This window comes from Coregonus clupeaformis, chromosome 15 (genome assembly GCF_020615455.1).
Source record: "Coregonus clupeaformis isolate EN_2021a chromosome 15, ASM2061545v1, whole genome shotgun sequence".
Taxonomy (NCBI): Eukaryota; Metazoa; Chordata; class Actinopteri; order Salmoniformes; family Salmonidae; genus Coregonus; species Coregonus clupeaformis.
This window is the reverse complement of record NC_059206.1, coordinates 23,575,710-23,591,833: the sequence shown is the minus strand read 5'-3', so window position 1 is coordinate 23,591,833 and position 16,124 is coordinate 23,575,710. Positions and strand designations below refer to the sequence as shown.

Below are 16,124 nucleotides of genomic sequence, written 5' to 3'. Positions count from 1 at the left end.
CTACGCTACGCTACGTTACGCTACGCTACACACTACAACCTCCCTTCAGCCTGTACACCTAATGGAGGGTTTGTAATTAATGATGGTGTGCCCTACTTCTAGTGATCTGAGTTGTACAGAGATATCCATTGAAGAATCAGTTATATTTTAACGATTATACTTGGTAATCATTTTTAGAGAAAAACATGCATGCATTTTAGAAATTATGGCATTTATTTATGAACACACAGTAAACCAAGATTGAATCCAAGATTTGTGGTATTGCCATGTTATCTTGGTCTTTCTTCTGAATAAAAGTGTTTTTTTATTAGTAGAGGTTTCCTATGAGCTGTCCTATATTTGGACTTCACAAACAGTCCCTCCTAGATCAAAGCTAATGGACAATGACGACTTCATAAGTCCCCATTAGTAAATCAATGTGTTGCTAATGAGCGCAGGTGTACCCGTGTTGTCAGAGTCGAGCTGCAGGAGCCACAGCAGGCAGCACACCTGTCTCTGAGCAGCAAAGGTCACAGGTCGACTGAGTCTGAGAGGACCCATCTGTGCACATCAATCTAATGACTGGCCGGGGCAGATGGAGCCAACTCTAACCCTAATGACTGGCTGGGGCAGACAGAGACAACCTTAACTCTAACCCTAATCACTGGCTGGGGCAGACACAGACAACCCTAATAACTGGCCGGGGTAGACGGAGACAACCCTAATTCTAACCCTAATGACTGGCCGGGGCAGACAGAGACGACGACTAACCCTAATGACTGGCTGGGGCAGACGGAGACAACCTTAACTCTAACCCTGACTGGCCGGGGCAGACAACCCTAATGACTGGCCAGGGTAGATGGAGACAACCCTAATTCTAACCCTAATGACTGGCTGGGGCAGACAGAGACGACTCTAACCCTAATGACTGGCCGGGGCAGACTGAGACAACCCTAATGGTCCAGTGCTCTTCAGATCAGTGTCTCTGTCCTCCACACACATACTAGGAGAAAGGCCTATACAGTCCTACACCTGATTTTTGAAATGGATTATGAATGTGTATCCTGAACCAGACCATGTAGATATCCGGTGAGAAGTAAAAAAGAAAGTATTTGAGACCGGTGAGTTGCACTGCACTCTAAAGGAGCCTACGCTCATCGGATGTGGCCTTGACAATTTGACTGTACGTACCTATAGGACACAAAATCCATTGCTACGGATTTATTTCATTTAGCTAAAAAGCATCCATGTAATGAGCTAGAGCTCAGACTGCAACATGAATTTAGTGGAGCTAAAGCCATTTTAACAAAATGGGTCCTTTATTACAGATTCTGGTGTGGTGTACTAGTGAATACAGTTGTGTATTCTCAGTTGTATGTTCCAAATTGATAGAGGCTTCTCTCTTGGTTATGCCTGTCAGGTATGTGTCAGCGATGACCACCCCAACCCACCTGTCTCCTGTGGAGCTGCTCTCTCCCGTGACCCCGGGCTCCCCCCCCTCTGAGATGTCGGCCCCCTTGTCCAGCCTGGCCTCGGTCCCCTCTGTGGCCGTCAGCCCATCTGGCGAGGAGGAGCGCCCCCTGCTGTTCACCACCCCGCCACGCCCCGACCACCAGTCTAAGAGGAACTCTGCCCACTACAACCACGGCCATGAGGCCCACAGCCCCCCGCCCAGCCCGCTGAGGATCGTTGAGGACGATGACTATGAGACCACGCAGGAGTATGAGGCGGTCGGCGCCGCCGCCCCGGTAACGCCCATTCCCCCGCAGAGCCTTCCTAAGAAACTCGCCAAGAACAGCAACGGTCGCCGGGCCAAAAGAACAAAGCCCAATGGCCACGCAACGGGCCACAAAATGGAGTCCAACGACCTAGGTAGCAGTACGGAGAGCGAGATGGAGGAGGAGGAGGAGGAGCGTGTGGGAGAGGACACACCCTTCCTGAGCTTACAGAACCCCATGGCGACAGGTGTGGAGCCTCTTGCAGATGGCAGCAGGACTAACCTAGCACTCCGACTCTCCCCACAGGACAACCTGCAAGCCAGGTTATCCAGTGTCATCTCCAAGCAAGATCCAGTTGCTGTATAAAATGAAAAATATAGCTTAGAAAAATACTTCAGTCAGATTCAAAAAGAAATAAGTCACTATTAAACCTTTATTTTCTATAAATTAAAGTATTTGCGGGAAAAAAAAAAAAAAAGAATATATAAATAACTAAAAAACTTATTTTAGCGAAGTAGTGAATAAAGTATTTTATAAATAAAAAAATGTGTACGTGTTCATGTCAAGAAAGTGGAATAAACTAGTATGTAGCAATGGTTCGCAGTATTTCAATAGAAAAAATATCAATGGTGCCTTTTAATTTCCGTTTGGTGTGCTTATTGGAACTGCATGCCTCTGGCCCATATATTCAGGACTTTCATCTCCCTGTTGACATGTCGACTCTACTTTGAAAACAAAAATATCCACCAGCACTATAGTATGCATTTACTATAATTACCTGTATGAACTACTCACTGTAAGCTTCTGAAGCTCCATACAATGGTATAATACTGAATCTGTGGTATTGCTTATGCGTTCAAAGGCATGTCGTTTTCTCCTCATTTACAGTAATGCAGTCCTAACCTACTAACAGAGGTGCATACAACAAAGTATTTTGTGTTTATCAAGCTAACACAACACCCAAATATTATACAGGTTTTCAAGATTTTCCCACTCACTTTTTTGGTCGATTTTAAATGGTAAAATAACATTTGATTTGAAGTTTTTTTTTATGCTTTTCTTGGACCGTTAGCTATCATAATAGAACATTGCTTACCAAGGCAACCAGCTAGGAAGAATGTTGAACGTGTAATCTGATGAACTTGTATCAACACATTGATACTAGAAGCATGAATGAAGTAAAGAAAGTTGATTGGATATTATTTTCAGATCATTGGGAAACTGTTAGATTTAGTGTCTCGGGACATGTGATACATTCATCCCATTTATTGAATGAATGCACTATATAGCTGTCCTTTCCATTATGTGTTGCGTTCCATATAATGGAACAAATTATTTTCAAAAGCCAGATTGGTCAGATGAGAAGGAATTCATGTATTTAGTCATCTCTGGTTAAGCAATACTCTAAGATTCTTGCTCTCAATGTCATGATTTGCAAGTCCAAATTGTGGAGATATGTACCAAATGAATGATTGTGGAGATATGTACTGAATGAATGATTGAATATATGGCTCACGTGTTCAGTCTTTCAACAACACATCCGTGGGTTCCTAAGTAATGCATTGTGGGGATCAAAGATAAAGAACCATTTTGAAATAAGGTAGATATCGAGAGGCTTTTCATTTGTTTCAACTCTGTTTTAGTACATTAGTCAACTTCTGCTTTTTTGTCCTTCCAAACAGTCATGTAAAATATTACATTATCCAAAGTGTTCCTTTGTGTTCATACAGTGCATATTTGTTTTCAGCCGTCTGACTTTGTGTTAGTATGTAAAGTTATCTGTGTAATATTATCAACATTAGCCTATTTTATTATATAATATTTATGTTATATCCCAAGGATACATTCAGGAGTCATGCTACATGAACCACATGAAATATGGTTGAATGAGAAGTCATGGCCTGTTGAAGACTGTCACCAATATTTTGTCACTAGAATGAATAGGTAACTAGACACGTTTTCTTTACAACATGATCCCTTTTGGGGCTTCATAACCAAACCATTAAGATTGTGTTTCCGAAAGGTAATTTCATCAAAACAATCTAGTCTAACTCCAATCTGATTGTTGCCAGCATTAGCATGACATTATGGTATGAAGGCTTTTTTTGCCCCTAAATTATACAGTTTCTAATGATGGCCCAATCTGAAATTTATCATCTTTTGTTTTGTATTTATATTATTTATTTATTTATTGTTTATTTATTTTGTGGGCCTTATGTTATCTTTTAATTACAGATTATATATTTTAATCAGTGTTTTATATATTTGGTCAGTATATATTTGAAAAGATTGGAACTTTTATCTTTTATAAGTATTGTGTTTGTCCCCTTATGCCTTTTATATATTTTGACTTCAATATGGGGTCAAACGTCTCTTTGCCTCTTAGCATTGATAACCACTCTGTTATTCAACATATAAATAAATTATAATCTAAAAAGGCACAAGTACTTTGAGTGTACTTATACACTGATGATAAACTGTGTGGCTAGAAACCAGAACAAAATCTCCCGTCAATCTCGGCTTGACATACCCCATGATGCATTGCTTCCAAACCAAGGTGTGTCTTTCGATTAATGTAAATACACCATGAAAACCTTGAGTACTTTGGTTTAATATTTTAATAAAAAAAATTAAAAAAATGTTTTGTGTTTGAGGGCCACCACCTCAAAGCATTTGTCTCTGTGCTAAATATTTTCCATAACCAGACATATTATGCTAAACTTTTTTTGTAGTGATTGTCTCCATACCAATTGTTTCATGAACATGACTGCAGTTGTACGCATATGTAAGAACAGCACACTAACTTGGTTGTTAAAATAAAGGCCAAAACTGATATTCTGTCATGTCAAGCCATTATCAGTACAAGGAGGGAATGGAAGCAGCTAAGCACCGATGTGAAAGTTACTGTTATGGAACATGCATGACTAAGGCCAAACGCAGGAATGCATTTCAATAGAACAGATAGTGATTGTATCGTCTTGATCAGATCATGAAAACCACATCTTAATGCAAGGGCTTTAAATATGCCTTTTTTTTTAACAAGGGCATCCACAAGATTAGAACCTGTGACCTTCCAGTCCCTAACCTAATGCCTATTCCACTGTACCAAGAAAGGGGAGGGTACCACTTACATTTTCCCACATGTTTAAAGCTGTTCAACTGAAAAAGTTTGTAGATTAGAAATGTAATTAGTTAAGAATGTTGGGTAAGGCTGGAAAACAAAAATTGCAAATGGGATTTGAACTAGAAACCTTGCAGGTCACAACCCATGTATAACACCCTCCATCCACCTCCAAACTGCCACCTGTAAGGCCTCTTAGAATTTGACTCTCACCTGTAAACTCCACCCACTGCCCTGTCACTCTAAGCCTTGCCCACTGACCTTCCATGCAATCAATTCACCCCTGACAACCTCTGGAGGTGGTCAAGAAGATCGAATCACAGTCAGTTCTTAAAAGCCTTGTTTATACAGTTGCAGTCATAAGTTTACATACACTTAGGTTGGAGTCATTAAAACTCATTTTTCAATCACTCCACACATTTCTTGTTAGCAAACTATAGTTTTGGCAAGTCGGTTAGGACATCTACTTTGTGCATGACACAAGTAAGTTTTCCAACAATTGTTTACAGACAGATTATTTCACTTATAATTCACTGTATCACAATTCCAGTGGGTCAGAAGTTTACATACACTAAGTTGACTGTGCCTTTAAACAGCTTGGAAAATTCCAGAAAATTATGTAATGGCTTTAGAAGCTTCTGATAGGCTAATTGACATTATTTGAGTCATTTGGAGGTGTACCTGTGGATGTATTTCAAGGCCTATCTTCAAACTCAGTGCCTCTTTGCTTGACATCATGGGAAAATCAAAAGAAATCAGCCAAGACCTCAGGAAAACATTGGTTCATCCTTGGGAGCAATTTCCAAACGCCTGAAGGTACCACGTTCATCTGTACAAACAATAGTACGCAAGTATAACACCATGGGACCACGCAGCCGTCAATTTTTATATTTATTTTTATACCGCTCAGGAAGGAGCCTAGAGATGAACGTACTTTGGTGCAAAAAATGCAAAATCAATCCCAGAACAACAGCAAAGGACCTTGTGAAGATGCTGGAGGAAACAGGTACAAAAGTATCTATAGCCACAGTAAAATGAGTCCTATATCGACATAACCTGAAAGGCCGCTCAGCAAGGAAGAAGCCACTGCTCCAAAACAGCCATAAAAAAGCCAGACTACGGTTTGCAACTGCACATGGGGACAAAGATCGTACTTTTTGGAGAAATGTCCTCTGGTCTGATGAAACAAAAATAGAACTGTTTGGCCATAATGACCATCGTTATGTTTGGAGGAAAAAGGGGTTGCTTGCAAGCCGAAGAACACCATCCCAACCGTGAAGCACGGGGTGGCAGCATCATGCTGTGGGGGTGCTTTGCTGCAGGAGGGACTGGTGCACTTCACAAAATAGATGGCATCATGAGGATGGAAAATTATGTGGATATATTGAAGCAACATCTCAAGACATCAGTCAGGAAGTTAAAGCTTCGTCACAAATGGGTCTTCCAAATGGACAATGACCCCAAGCATAATTCCAAAATTGTGGCAAAATGTCTTAAGGACAACAAAGTCAAGGTATTGGAGTGGCCATCACAAAGCCCTGACCTCAATCATATAGAACATTTGTGGGCAAAACTGAAAAAGCGTGTGCGAGCAAGGAGGCCTACAAACCTGACTTAGTTACATCAGCTCTGTCAGGAGGAATGGGCCAAAATTCACCCAACTTATTGTGGGAAGCTTGTGGAAGTCTACCCAAAACATTTGACCCAAGTTAAACAATTTAAAGGCAATGCTACCAAATACTAATTGAGTGTATGTAAACTTCTGACCCACTGGGAATGTGATGAAAGAAATAAAAGCTGAAATAAATCATTCTCTCTAGTATAATTCTGACATTTCACATTCTTAAAATAAAGTGGTGATCCTAATTGACCTAAAACAGGGAATTTTTACTAGGATTAAATGTCAGGAATTGTGAAAAACTGAGTTTAAATGTATTTGGCTAAGGTGTATGTAAACTTCTGACTTCAACTGTACCAGCTGTTAACATGGGTACTTTGTCCTGAACTTATCCACATTTTGATTGTGCCCACATTGTAGCTGTTGCATCTACACATGGTAGTAAATGGGTGTCTTATTCATACACTGTGTGTCCTCTAAAATCATTGACAGGTGACGCCATTGATTTAGGGGATCAATATGTGTCAGAATAAACAGATACATATTATTTTGAAAGAATATCTATCAAGTTATTTGCATACATGGATGGTCCAGGGAATCTGGTGACAATGCTTCACAGTTGACGGATAAGATACATTTTACTATATTGTCGAGAGATCAGAATGCAGACAAGATCAGAACACGGGATACATGTTACTGCCAGGTGTATCAGGGGCTTCTCAAACTGTTAATTGCCAACTTCAATGGTGTGGCATACTGTATGTATTGCATGGAGTAAAAACTAAGGCCTAGATTCAATCAGATCAAGCATTAACCAGCGATAGCAGACACCCGCATAGTGGATGTTTTGGCAGTGTTGGAGGTGGAACTGTGTTGGAGCCGTCAAATTGGTGAGCAGCTACTCTTGCGATCATTGTCACGAAGCCACACCTGCCCCACTCACATTAGAAGATCAGAACGAGAAAGTGAAGGCTATATATAAATAATTACGCTCAAATTGAAAAATCATTAAACTAAATAATAAGGATTTCTATCAGCCTAATCGAGGTGTAGATTATATCTTACATTCCAGTGTTCGAACTTGTAAATAAGGCTGGCATGGGATTTATTTTAATACGACTCCGTGTAGCCAATGGTAATGTCCGCTTTAGGTATAATGCCAGGAGCCGCTTGTGGATTTAACAGCTCCAACACAGTTCCACCTCCAACACCATCAATACATTAGCTATGCGGATGTCAGCTAAAGCGGATCTTATTGAATTGGGCCCTAAATCCTAAAGCTATCTGCTATCAATCATTTCTGTGCAATACTGCACATATGTTCAATGGAGATACAAAATTAGTACGCAATAATGATTAATAATACATGTATCGCTTGTCAAACGCTGTCCTAGAATTCCGCAAATAAAATACATAAAATAGATTACTGGGAAATGAAAAGAAAAGTTGTCATTGGTTGCACCGATCTGGAGATTCTGGGCTGAGAGCAAAAGCAATGTTTTTACTTCGTCCTGGTGGTTGATACTGATATCAATAGTGTTTTTGTTCAGGCACCCCTACAGACATAAATTATGAAGGATTCTAAGCTGGTAGTTTACTAGGGGCTCATTGGGCTGACAGTGTGATTTATGGGATATGCTCCTACTGCTGACAGAGACTCCTCAGGGATACTACAGCCATTTTCCCCCAATTTATGGCTCCATAGATTGTTTAACTTTCAGTGACAAGCTACAACGAGAATGGACAAGGATCTGCCTTCTGTCTGTTTTGAATTCAAAAATATAACTTTCATAATTGTTATGAGGCTTGTGTAATTATCTTTTATGTTTTTGGGTCTGAATATTTAATAGGACATACAGTCGGTACTAAAACACACAGTGGCTCTCTTCCTGCAAGTGGCCATAATGCACTACAGTTCACAACTCCATGATATTGTTTCCTATGTCCTCAGCATTTCGTCAGTTTCATCTACCTGCCCGGGCATGTCCCCTGGATTCATGCACTGTCCACATTTCGCATTCCTGTCATACATTCCTCTTGACATAATCAGCAAATAGATGAGGTAAAGGGATCAATTACATGCGCAGTAATAATTAAATATTAAACTGATTATGGCAGTAGGCAGATTATGCAATAGTTATGTAAACACCTTACTCTGCTCATCTTAATCGGCGTAAGGTCAAAATCTAAGTAAGCATACACCGATTTAAAACATCTGGTTTTCTGAGCAATCTTTCAAATGATTAGGACATGTACACACCTTAAAGGACATGTAAACAACTTAAAGGGGCAGTCAGCAGTTGCTACATTCATTTTTGTACTTGTAAAACGTTGGATGCCAACCGCCGAAAAACCCCACAGAAGAAGAAGAGGCGCGCGACAACAGTAGCTAGCTATAGCTAGTATACACCGGTAGTGTCCTTCGGCCCCCCGCCTGTCAGGCACTGTTCTGTTAACGGCAGGCGAGGGCAGGTGTTCGGCAGGCATAGGCGAAGGACACTGTGTGCTAGCTTAGCCAGTTAGTCCTAAGGAGGACTCCGGTACACATCAGGCAGGAGACGCGGGTGACACCATGTGCTAGCTAGCTAACTAGCAAGCTAGCTAGCACATAGTGTCGCTAGCACACAGTGTCGCCCCCACCTCCCCACTGCTGTGTCCCGGAGTAGCTAGCGGTCGGCGTGGGCAACATCAGTAGACAGTGTCCTTTGCCCCTGCCTGTCGGGCACAGTTTTCTCCCGTACACAGCAGGCGGGAGGCGGGGGCGACCCTGTGTGCAGGCTAGCCACACAGTGTCGCCCCAGCCTCCCGCCTGCTGTGCTAGCGGTAGGCGGGGGCGACCGGTAGACAGTGACCTTGGCCCACGCCTGTCGGGCACGGTTTTCTCGGGTACACGGTAGGCGGGGGCGACACCGTGTGCTAGCTAACTAGCAAGCTAGCACACAGTATAGCTAACTAGCAAGCTTGCTAGCTAGTTAGCGCACGGTGCCGCTCCAGTCTCCCGCCTGCTGTACTAGTGGGAGGCGGGGGGCGACAGGTAGACAGTGTCCTTCGCCCGCCTGTCGACCTGTTTTCCCGCAGTGAGGGCAGGTGTTCGGCAGGCAGGAGTGAAGTACACTGTCTACCGCTCACGCTAGCTAACAAGGAGGACTCCAGTAGGTAGGAGTGAAAAAACTCAGATAATACTTTTATTTCCCTTTTGACCCACATTCAAAAGTGTCACACAAGCATAAAGATGTCATGCTCGACAGGAACCAATGGGATGCTTGAGGTGCAGGAACACCCCGAATTGCAGGCTGCAGTTGCACACTATTGCTTTAGCACGAGTGAAGTGAGTTCGGAACAACTGAATATGTCCGAACGTTGATTTTGATTGGTGATTTTCTGCAATTATCTGAGTGCCTCAGGTAGCATGATTTCAGATGTGTCCATGTAAACAGGATTATTAGGGAAATTGTTCTTCTTGCAAAGCATGTAAACGTTTTAATCAAATTATTTTATTAATCTGACCATCCACAATAATCCCAGTATTGTGTGTAAACTGGTTAACATAGCTAGCATACACAAATCAGAAGTCGTCAAAGTTGTTTTTATCTGAAATGCAGCTGACTGGTCCTGATGACATTAACATGTGTTGGGGTTAACATCCATACAAGCATTATACTCCTATTTTTACCTCAACATAGTGTGAAATACACATATAAATAATACCCTAAATGTAGGATAATTTTGCTGGGAGGGGCAATCAGGAGATTCGGGATCTTTCCCCCACTGCCCTTTCCCCGTCGAGTTCGATTGGCCTCTTTACCGCATCTATACCTTGCGTACCCATTTATCATTCTCTTTGGTGTAGCTAACAGCTGACTCACAGAAGAGGATTGCACTTTAGGGACAAGGGTGAATCCCTACTTGACAGATAATGAGGTCAACGCCAGTGAAGTCAATCATCAGCCTTCTGAATACCTGAGGAACTTTGCCACGTTTGGCTGAGATAATTGAGCTGACATCCACAGTATTTACCAGGGGTGGGGGTCTACTAAGCTATATGGAATTGTTTTAAGAAGGTCATACCAACGATCATTTAGCTATTTGATTTTACATTTTAAGACCCCTTGAAGTATAAAACAAAAAATATTGTAAAAGAATGTGATGCAAAAAATAATTTGGCCTTACTGCTATTAGCCCATACAAATGCATTGAATAACAGATTCACTACATGGAACAACAGATAGTCCTTACTGCTATTAGCCCATACAAATGCATTGAATAACAGATTCACTACATGGAACAACAGATAGTTCCAAAAGAAAAATCTAAAGGAAGTTTGTTCTGTGTCTGTCCTACAGTGAGGGAAAAAAGTATTTGATCCCCTGCTGATTTTGTACGTTTGCCCACTGACAAAGAAATGATCTGTCTATAATTTTAATGGTAGGTTTATTTGAACAGTGAGAGACAGAATAACAACAACAAAAAATCCAGAAAAACACATGTCAAAAATGTTATAAATTGATTTGCATTTTAATGAGGAAAATAAGTATTTGACCCCTCTGTAAAACATGATTTAGTACTTGGTGGCAAAACCCTTGTTGGCAATCACAGAGGTCAGATGTTTCTTGTAGTTGGCCACCAGGTTTGCACACATCTCAGGAGGGATTTTGTCCCACTCCTCTTTGCAGATCTTCTCCAAGTCATTAAGGTTTCGAGGCTGACGTTTGGCATCTCAAACCTTCAGCTCCCTCCACAGATTTTCTATGGGATTAAGGTCTGGAGACTGGCTAGGCCACTCCAGGACCTTAATGTGCTTCTTCTTGAGCCACTCCTTTGTTGCCTTGGCCGTGTGTTTTGGGTCATTGTCATGCTGGAATGCACACATCTCAGGAGGGATTTTGTCCCACTCCTCTTTGCAGATCTTCTCCAAGTCATTAAGGTTTCGAGGCTGACGTTTGGCAACTCAAACCTTCAGCTCCCTCCACAGATTTTTTATGGGATTAAGGTCTGGAGACTGGCTAGGCCACTCCAGGACCTTGATGTGCTTCTTCTTGAGCCACTCCTTTGTTGCCTTGGCCGTGTGTTTTGGGTCATTGTCATGCTGGAATACCCATCCACGACCCATTTTCAATGCCCTGGCTGAGGGAAGGAGGTTCTCACCCAAGATTTGACGGTACATGGCCCCGTTCATCGTCCCTTTAATGCGGTGAAGATGTCCTGTCCCCTTAGCAGAAAAACACCCCCAAAGCATAATGTTTCCACTATTCCACACTGTTTCCAATGTTCCACACTGTGGCTTGTAGGCCTCTCCAGGTCTCCGTCTAACCATTAGAAGACCAGGTGTTGGGCAAAGCTGAAAATTGGACTCATCAGAGAAGATGACCTTACTCCAGTCCTCTACGGTCCAATCCTTATGGTCTTTTGCAAACCTCAGCATGGCTCTTCTTTGCTTCTCATTGATGAAGGGCTTTTTTCTAGCTTTGCACGACTTCAGCCCTGCCCCTAGGAGCCTGTTTCGAACCGTCCTCGCCGTGCACTTACATTTAAGTCATTTAGCAGACGCTCTTATCCAGAGCGACTTACAGTTAGTGAGTGCATACATATTTTTATTTATTTTTCATACTGGTCCCCCGTGGGAAACGAACCCACAACTCTGGCATTGCAAACGCCATGCTCTACCAACCATTCCCTCCCCTCCCCTACCCTGGACGACGCTGGGCCAATTGTACGCCGCCCCATGGGTCTCCTGGTCGCGGCCGGCTACGACAGAGCCTGGATTCGAACCAGGATCTCTAATGGCACAGCTTGCACTGCGATGCAGTGCCTTAGACCACTGCGCCACTTCACCCCAGCTTCCGTTTGCCATTCTTTTTGTAGGTCACTTGATGTCATCCTGCGGTTGTTGAGTGACATTCAAATGAGTTGGCGTCATCCCGGTCAGTAGAGAGTCGTTTTCGCCCTCTGCCGGTCTGTAGCTTTGTTGTCTCCAATGTCTGCTGCTTGACCTTGTTCTTATGAACCGCCGTCTTTGACATTTTAAGGATGGAAGCAACCTGACACTCACTGTATCCCTCTGCCAGTAAAGCCAGAATTGAACCCTTCTTTTCCTCACTCAAAACTAGTTATTTTTTTATTAATATTACTTTTGAGGTACAATTAGCACTGTTTTTGCCATCCAGCTGGTCCTATTGCAAGAGGATAGTGATGACCACAGCAGAGGTTTTTATACTTTTCCTCGTTAAATAAGATTTGGTTCATGTGATCACCTAATCAGTACCTAATTCAGTAGAATGAGGTGTGCCTGTGTTGGAAATCAACAGACACTGGAATGGAATGGCTGTCATACATGTAGAGATGCTGATTTAAGAAAAATTTGCAGTGGTCTCTTAATTTTTTCCACAGCTGTAGGTAAATCGAAAAATGTAAAAAAGGTGAACTGTCACTTTAAGCACCTCATCGATACCTGTGGCTCATGTCCGAGAGGAAATGAAGACCAGAGAAAATGAATATCATTAAAGCTAAATGGAGCATGTGGAATGTTGAGGTAAAGTGGCATCTAATATGATCATTTAGACTGTAGTGAAGTTAAGGCTTGTGCAATCAGTACAATTTACTGTTCCATCTTAACTGCACTTAGTTTTCACACACACTATACACTGTATTTGACAGGGATCATTAACTAGGGGGGGGCAAATAAAATAACCGACAGTTGGGGAACCCTGGTATATAGTATATTCTATATACAGTAACTACTATTAACATGTATGACCAATGTCCACAATGTAATTAATACCACTTCTAGTGATACGTGCCACACATGGTCACAAACGAACATCAATGAGGCGAAGTGACACACAATTCAGAGGATTCAGTGAAAAGTAAAGGATGTAGGAAGTGACAGGAGGAAGACAGAGGAAAGGCAGTTCCAAACGTGATCATGGACCCTGGGCGTTAGACAAAGCAAATACCTTCTACTCCAACAGTTTCCACATTCCCAGCTGTCAACTTCGCACAGAGGAGCGGAAGGAAGCATTTAATAGAACTACTACTTTTACATCTAGCATATTTGATCATGTACATCACATACATTATTTATGATGTGCATATGGGTCTTTCTATAAATAAAGGGGCCAATGTGTGACATTGGGATGAACATTTCATTCCTGTGGTTTAAAACAAAAATAAAAAGGATTTTGAAAATAAAAGTGAATATATGAAAATGGCCCCAAACTCCACCTACACAACAACATAGGCCTTTACCTCCTGTAAGCAGGGTTCATACACACATTGGCAAGTCACATTCAAGGACTTTCAGGGACTTCTTCAAGCACTTCATTGTAAGTTATACAATTGTATAATTTATATAACTGTACTTATAGGGCCTAATATATAACCAAAATTTACCAAAAACCAGCTACAGACGTCAATATGGGTCCACTAATACTAGTAAAGGCCCAGTGCACTACTTTTGGGAGAAAATAAATATATATTTTTCGATTTTTCAGGGGGTGCTGCAGCACCTCAGCCCCCCTACTTCCTGTGGTTATGTAGGCTAGGATATCTTGAACAGAATTATCTATTTTGGACGCAATTTCAATGGAATTGATGGAGAGAGAGAGAGACTTAGCGCGCAATGCTCTGATTTAAAGCAAAGATATTCGAGTGATAGGCTGTTTTGAAAACTCTGCAACTGCAATTAAAAAAACAGTCTCTACAATAAAAAAAATATGGTGACCCCAAAAGCCAGATGCAGATGGGAAATTAGACGCGCATTCATTCATTATATTACTGTAAGCTATGCTGCAGCAAATGTAAGCCTACCTGTCACATTTTTTTTTCTTCCCATGATGACACATTATATTTACAAAGGTATGTGGACACCCCTTCAAATGAGTGGATTCAGCTATTTCAGCCACACCCGTTGCTGACAGGTGTATAACATCGAGCACACCGCCATGCAATCTCCATAGACAAACATTGGCAGTGGAATGACCTTACTGAAGAGCTCAGTGACTTTCAACGTGGCACCGTCATAGGATGCCACCTTTCCAACAAGTCAATTCGTCAAATTTCTGTCCTGCTAGAGCTGCCCCGGTCAACTGTAAGTGCTGTTATTGTGAAGTGGAAACGTCTAGGAGCAACAACGGCTCAGCCGCGAAGTGGTAAGCCACACAAGCGCACAGAGCGGGACCGCCGAGTGCTGAAGCGCGTAAAAAAAGTATCTGTCCTTGATTGCAACACTCACTACCGAGTTACAAACTGCCTCTGGAAGCAACGTCAGCACAAGAACTGTTCGTCGGGAGCTTCATGAAATGGGTTTCCATGGCCGAGCAGCCGCACACAAACCTAAGATTACCATGCGCAATGCCAAGCGTCAGCTGGAGTGGTGTAAAGCTTGCTGCCATTGGACTCTGGAGCAGTGGAAACACGTTCTCTGGAGTGATGAATCACGCTTCACCATCTGGGTTTGGCGGATGCCAGGAGAATGCTACCTGCCCGGATGCATAGTGCCAACTGTCAAGTTTGGTGGAGGAGGAATAACGGTCTGGGGCTGTTTTTCATGGTTCGGGCTAGGCCCCTTAGTTCCAGTGAAGGGAAATCTTAATGCTACAGCATACAATGACATTCTAGACGATTCTGTGCCTCTAACTTTGTGGCAACAGTTTGTGGAAGGCCCTTTCCTGTTTCAGCATGACAATGCCCCCACGCACAAATTGAGGTCCATACAGAAATGGTTTGTTGAGATCGGTGTTGAAGAACTTGATTGGCCTGCACAGGGCCCTGACCTCAACCCCATCAAACACCTTTGGGATGAATTGGAATGCCGACTGCGAGCCAGGATTAATCGCCCAACATCAGTGCCCGACCTCACTAATGCTCTTGTGGCTGAATGGAAGCAAGTCCCTGCAGCAATGTTCCAACATCTAGTGAAAAGCCTTCCCAGAAGATTGGAGGCTGTTATAGCAGCCCATGATTTTGGAATGAGATGTTCGACGAGCAGGTGTCCACATACTTTTGGTCATGTAGTGGATAGGGACTGCTCTCCATACTGAGATGGGCTGTCTGTCCCCACCATGAGCGTTGATGATTCATCATGCAGAGAGAAGGCCGTAGAGAAGCCAGATTTAGACATTGCATATAATTGAACAGTTCCATTTCACGTCATGCTGTTGATATAAATAATGTATTATAATTTACCAGTTTCTCCCTAAGTTCTATACCTCAGCTGAATCTGATAATGAATTATGTGGCTGTTGAGCAATTTGGGGAGACTAAATTACTTGGTGTTACCTTGGAGTGGTTTTGGGAGGTAAATCTCGGTAACTGGGTTTCCGCCATTCAATCCTACTTCACATCAACTGACAGAATACCTATCCCAGTGTGAAAAATGTGGTTGCAATGACGTCATTATGATGTTTTTATAACGTCATGGTCAGATTGTATACTGGTTGTATAAGGTAATGTAAAACTTTTGTTAACATCTCTTTAGCAACCAGAGACGTTGACAAACAGACCAGAAACGTTCACAGATATTACTTATTTTCCATGACATCTTGATGTTGTCATGAAAAATATGTCTTTACCTGGTTGTAACAGTGACCAGTTGGTAATCTGGTTATACAAAATATTCTCAACCAAGAAAACCAAGATGCCTTGTCTTGACCTTGGGACTATAAGGTCATATCTAAGCAAAGCATAGTGC

General features: G+C 42.2%; 1 protein-coding gene across 9 annotated transcripts in view; it reads left to right on the top strand.

Moving 5' to 3' along the window:
• nrg1 (neuregulin 1) overlaps positions 1 to 3,634 on the top strand; it is a 162,465-nt gene extending 158,831 nt beyond the window's left edge. For all 9 annotated transcript variants that reach the window (XM_041897447.2, XM_041897445.2, XM_041897446.2 and 6 more), the window contains one exon: positions 1,400 to 3,634. In XM_041897447.2, the coding sequence (XP_041753381.2) occupies positions 1,400 to 2,063 (664 nt within the window). In that variant the 3' untranslated portion in view covers positions 2,064 to 3,634. The remainder of the gene's footprint in view (positions 1 to 1,399) is intronic.
• The last annotated feature ends 12,490 nt before the right edge of the window (positions 3,635 to 16,124 follow it).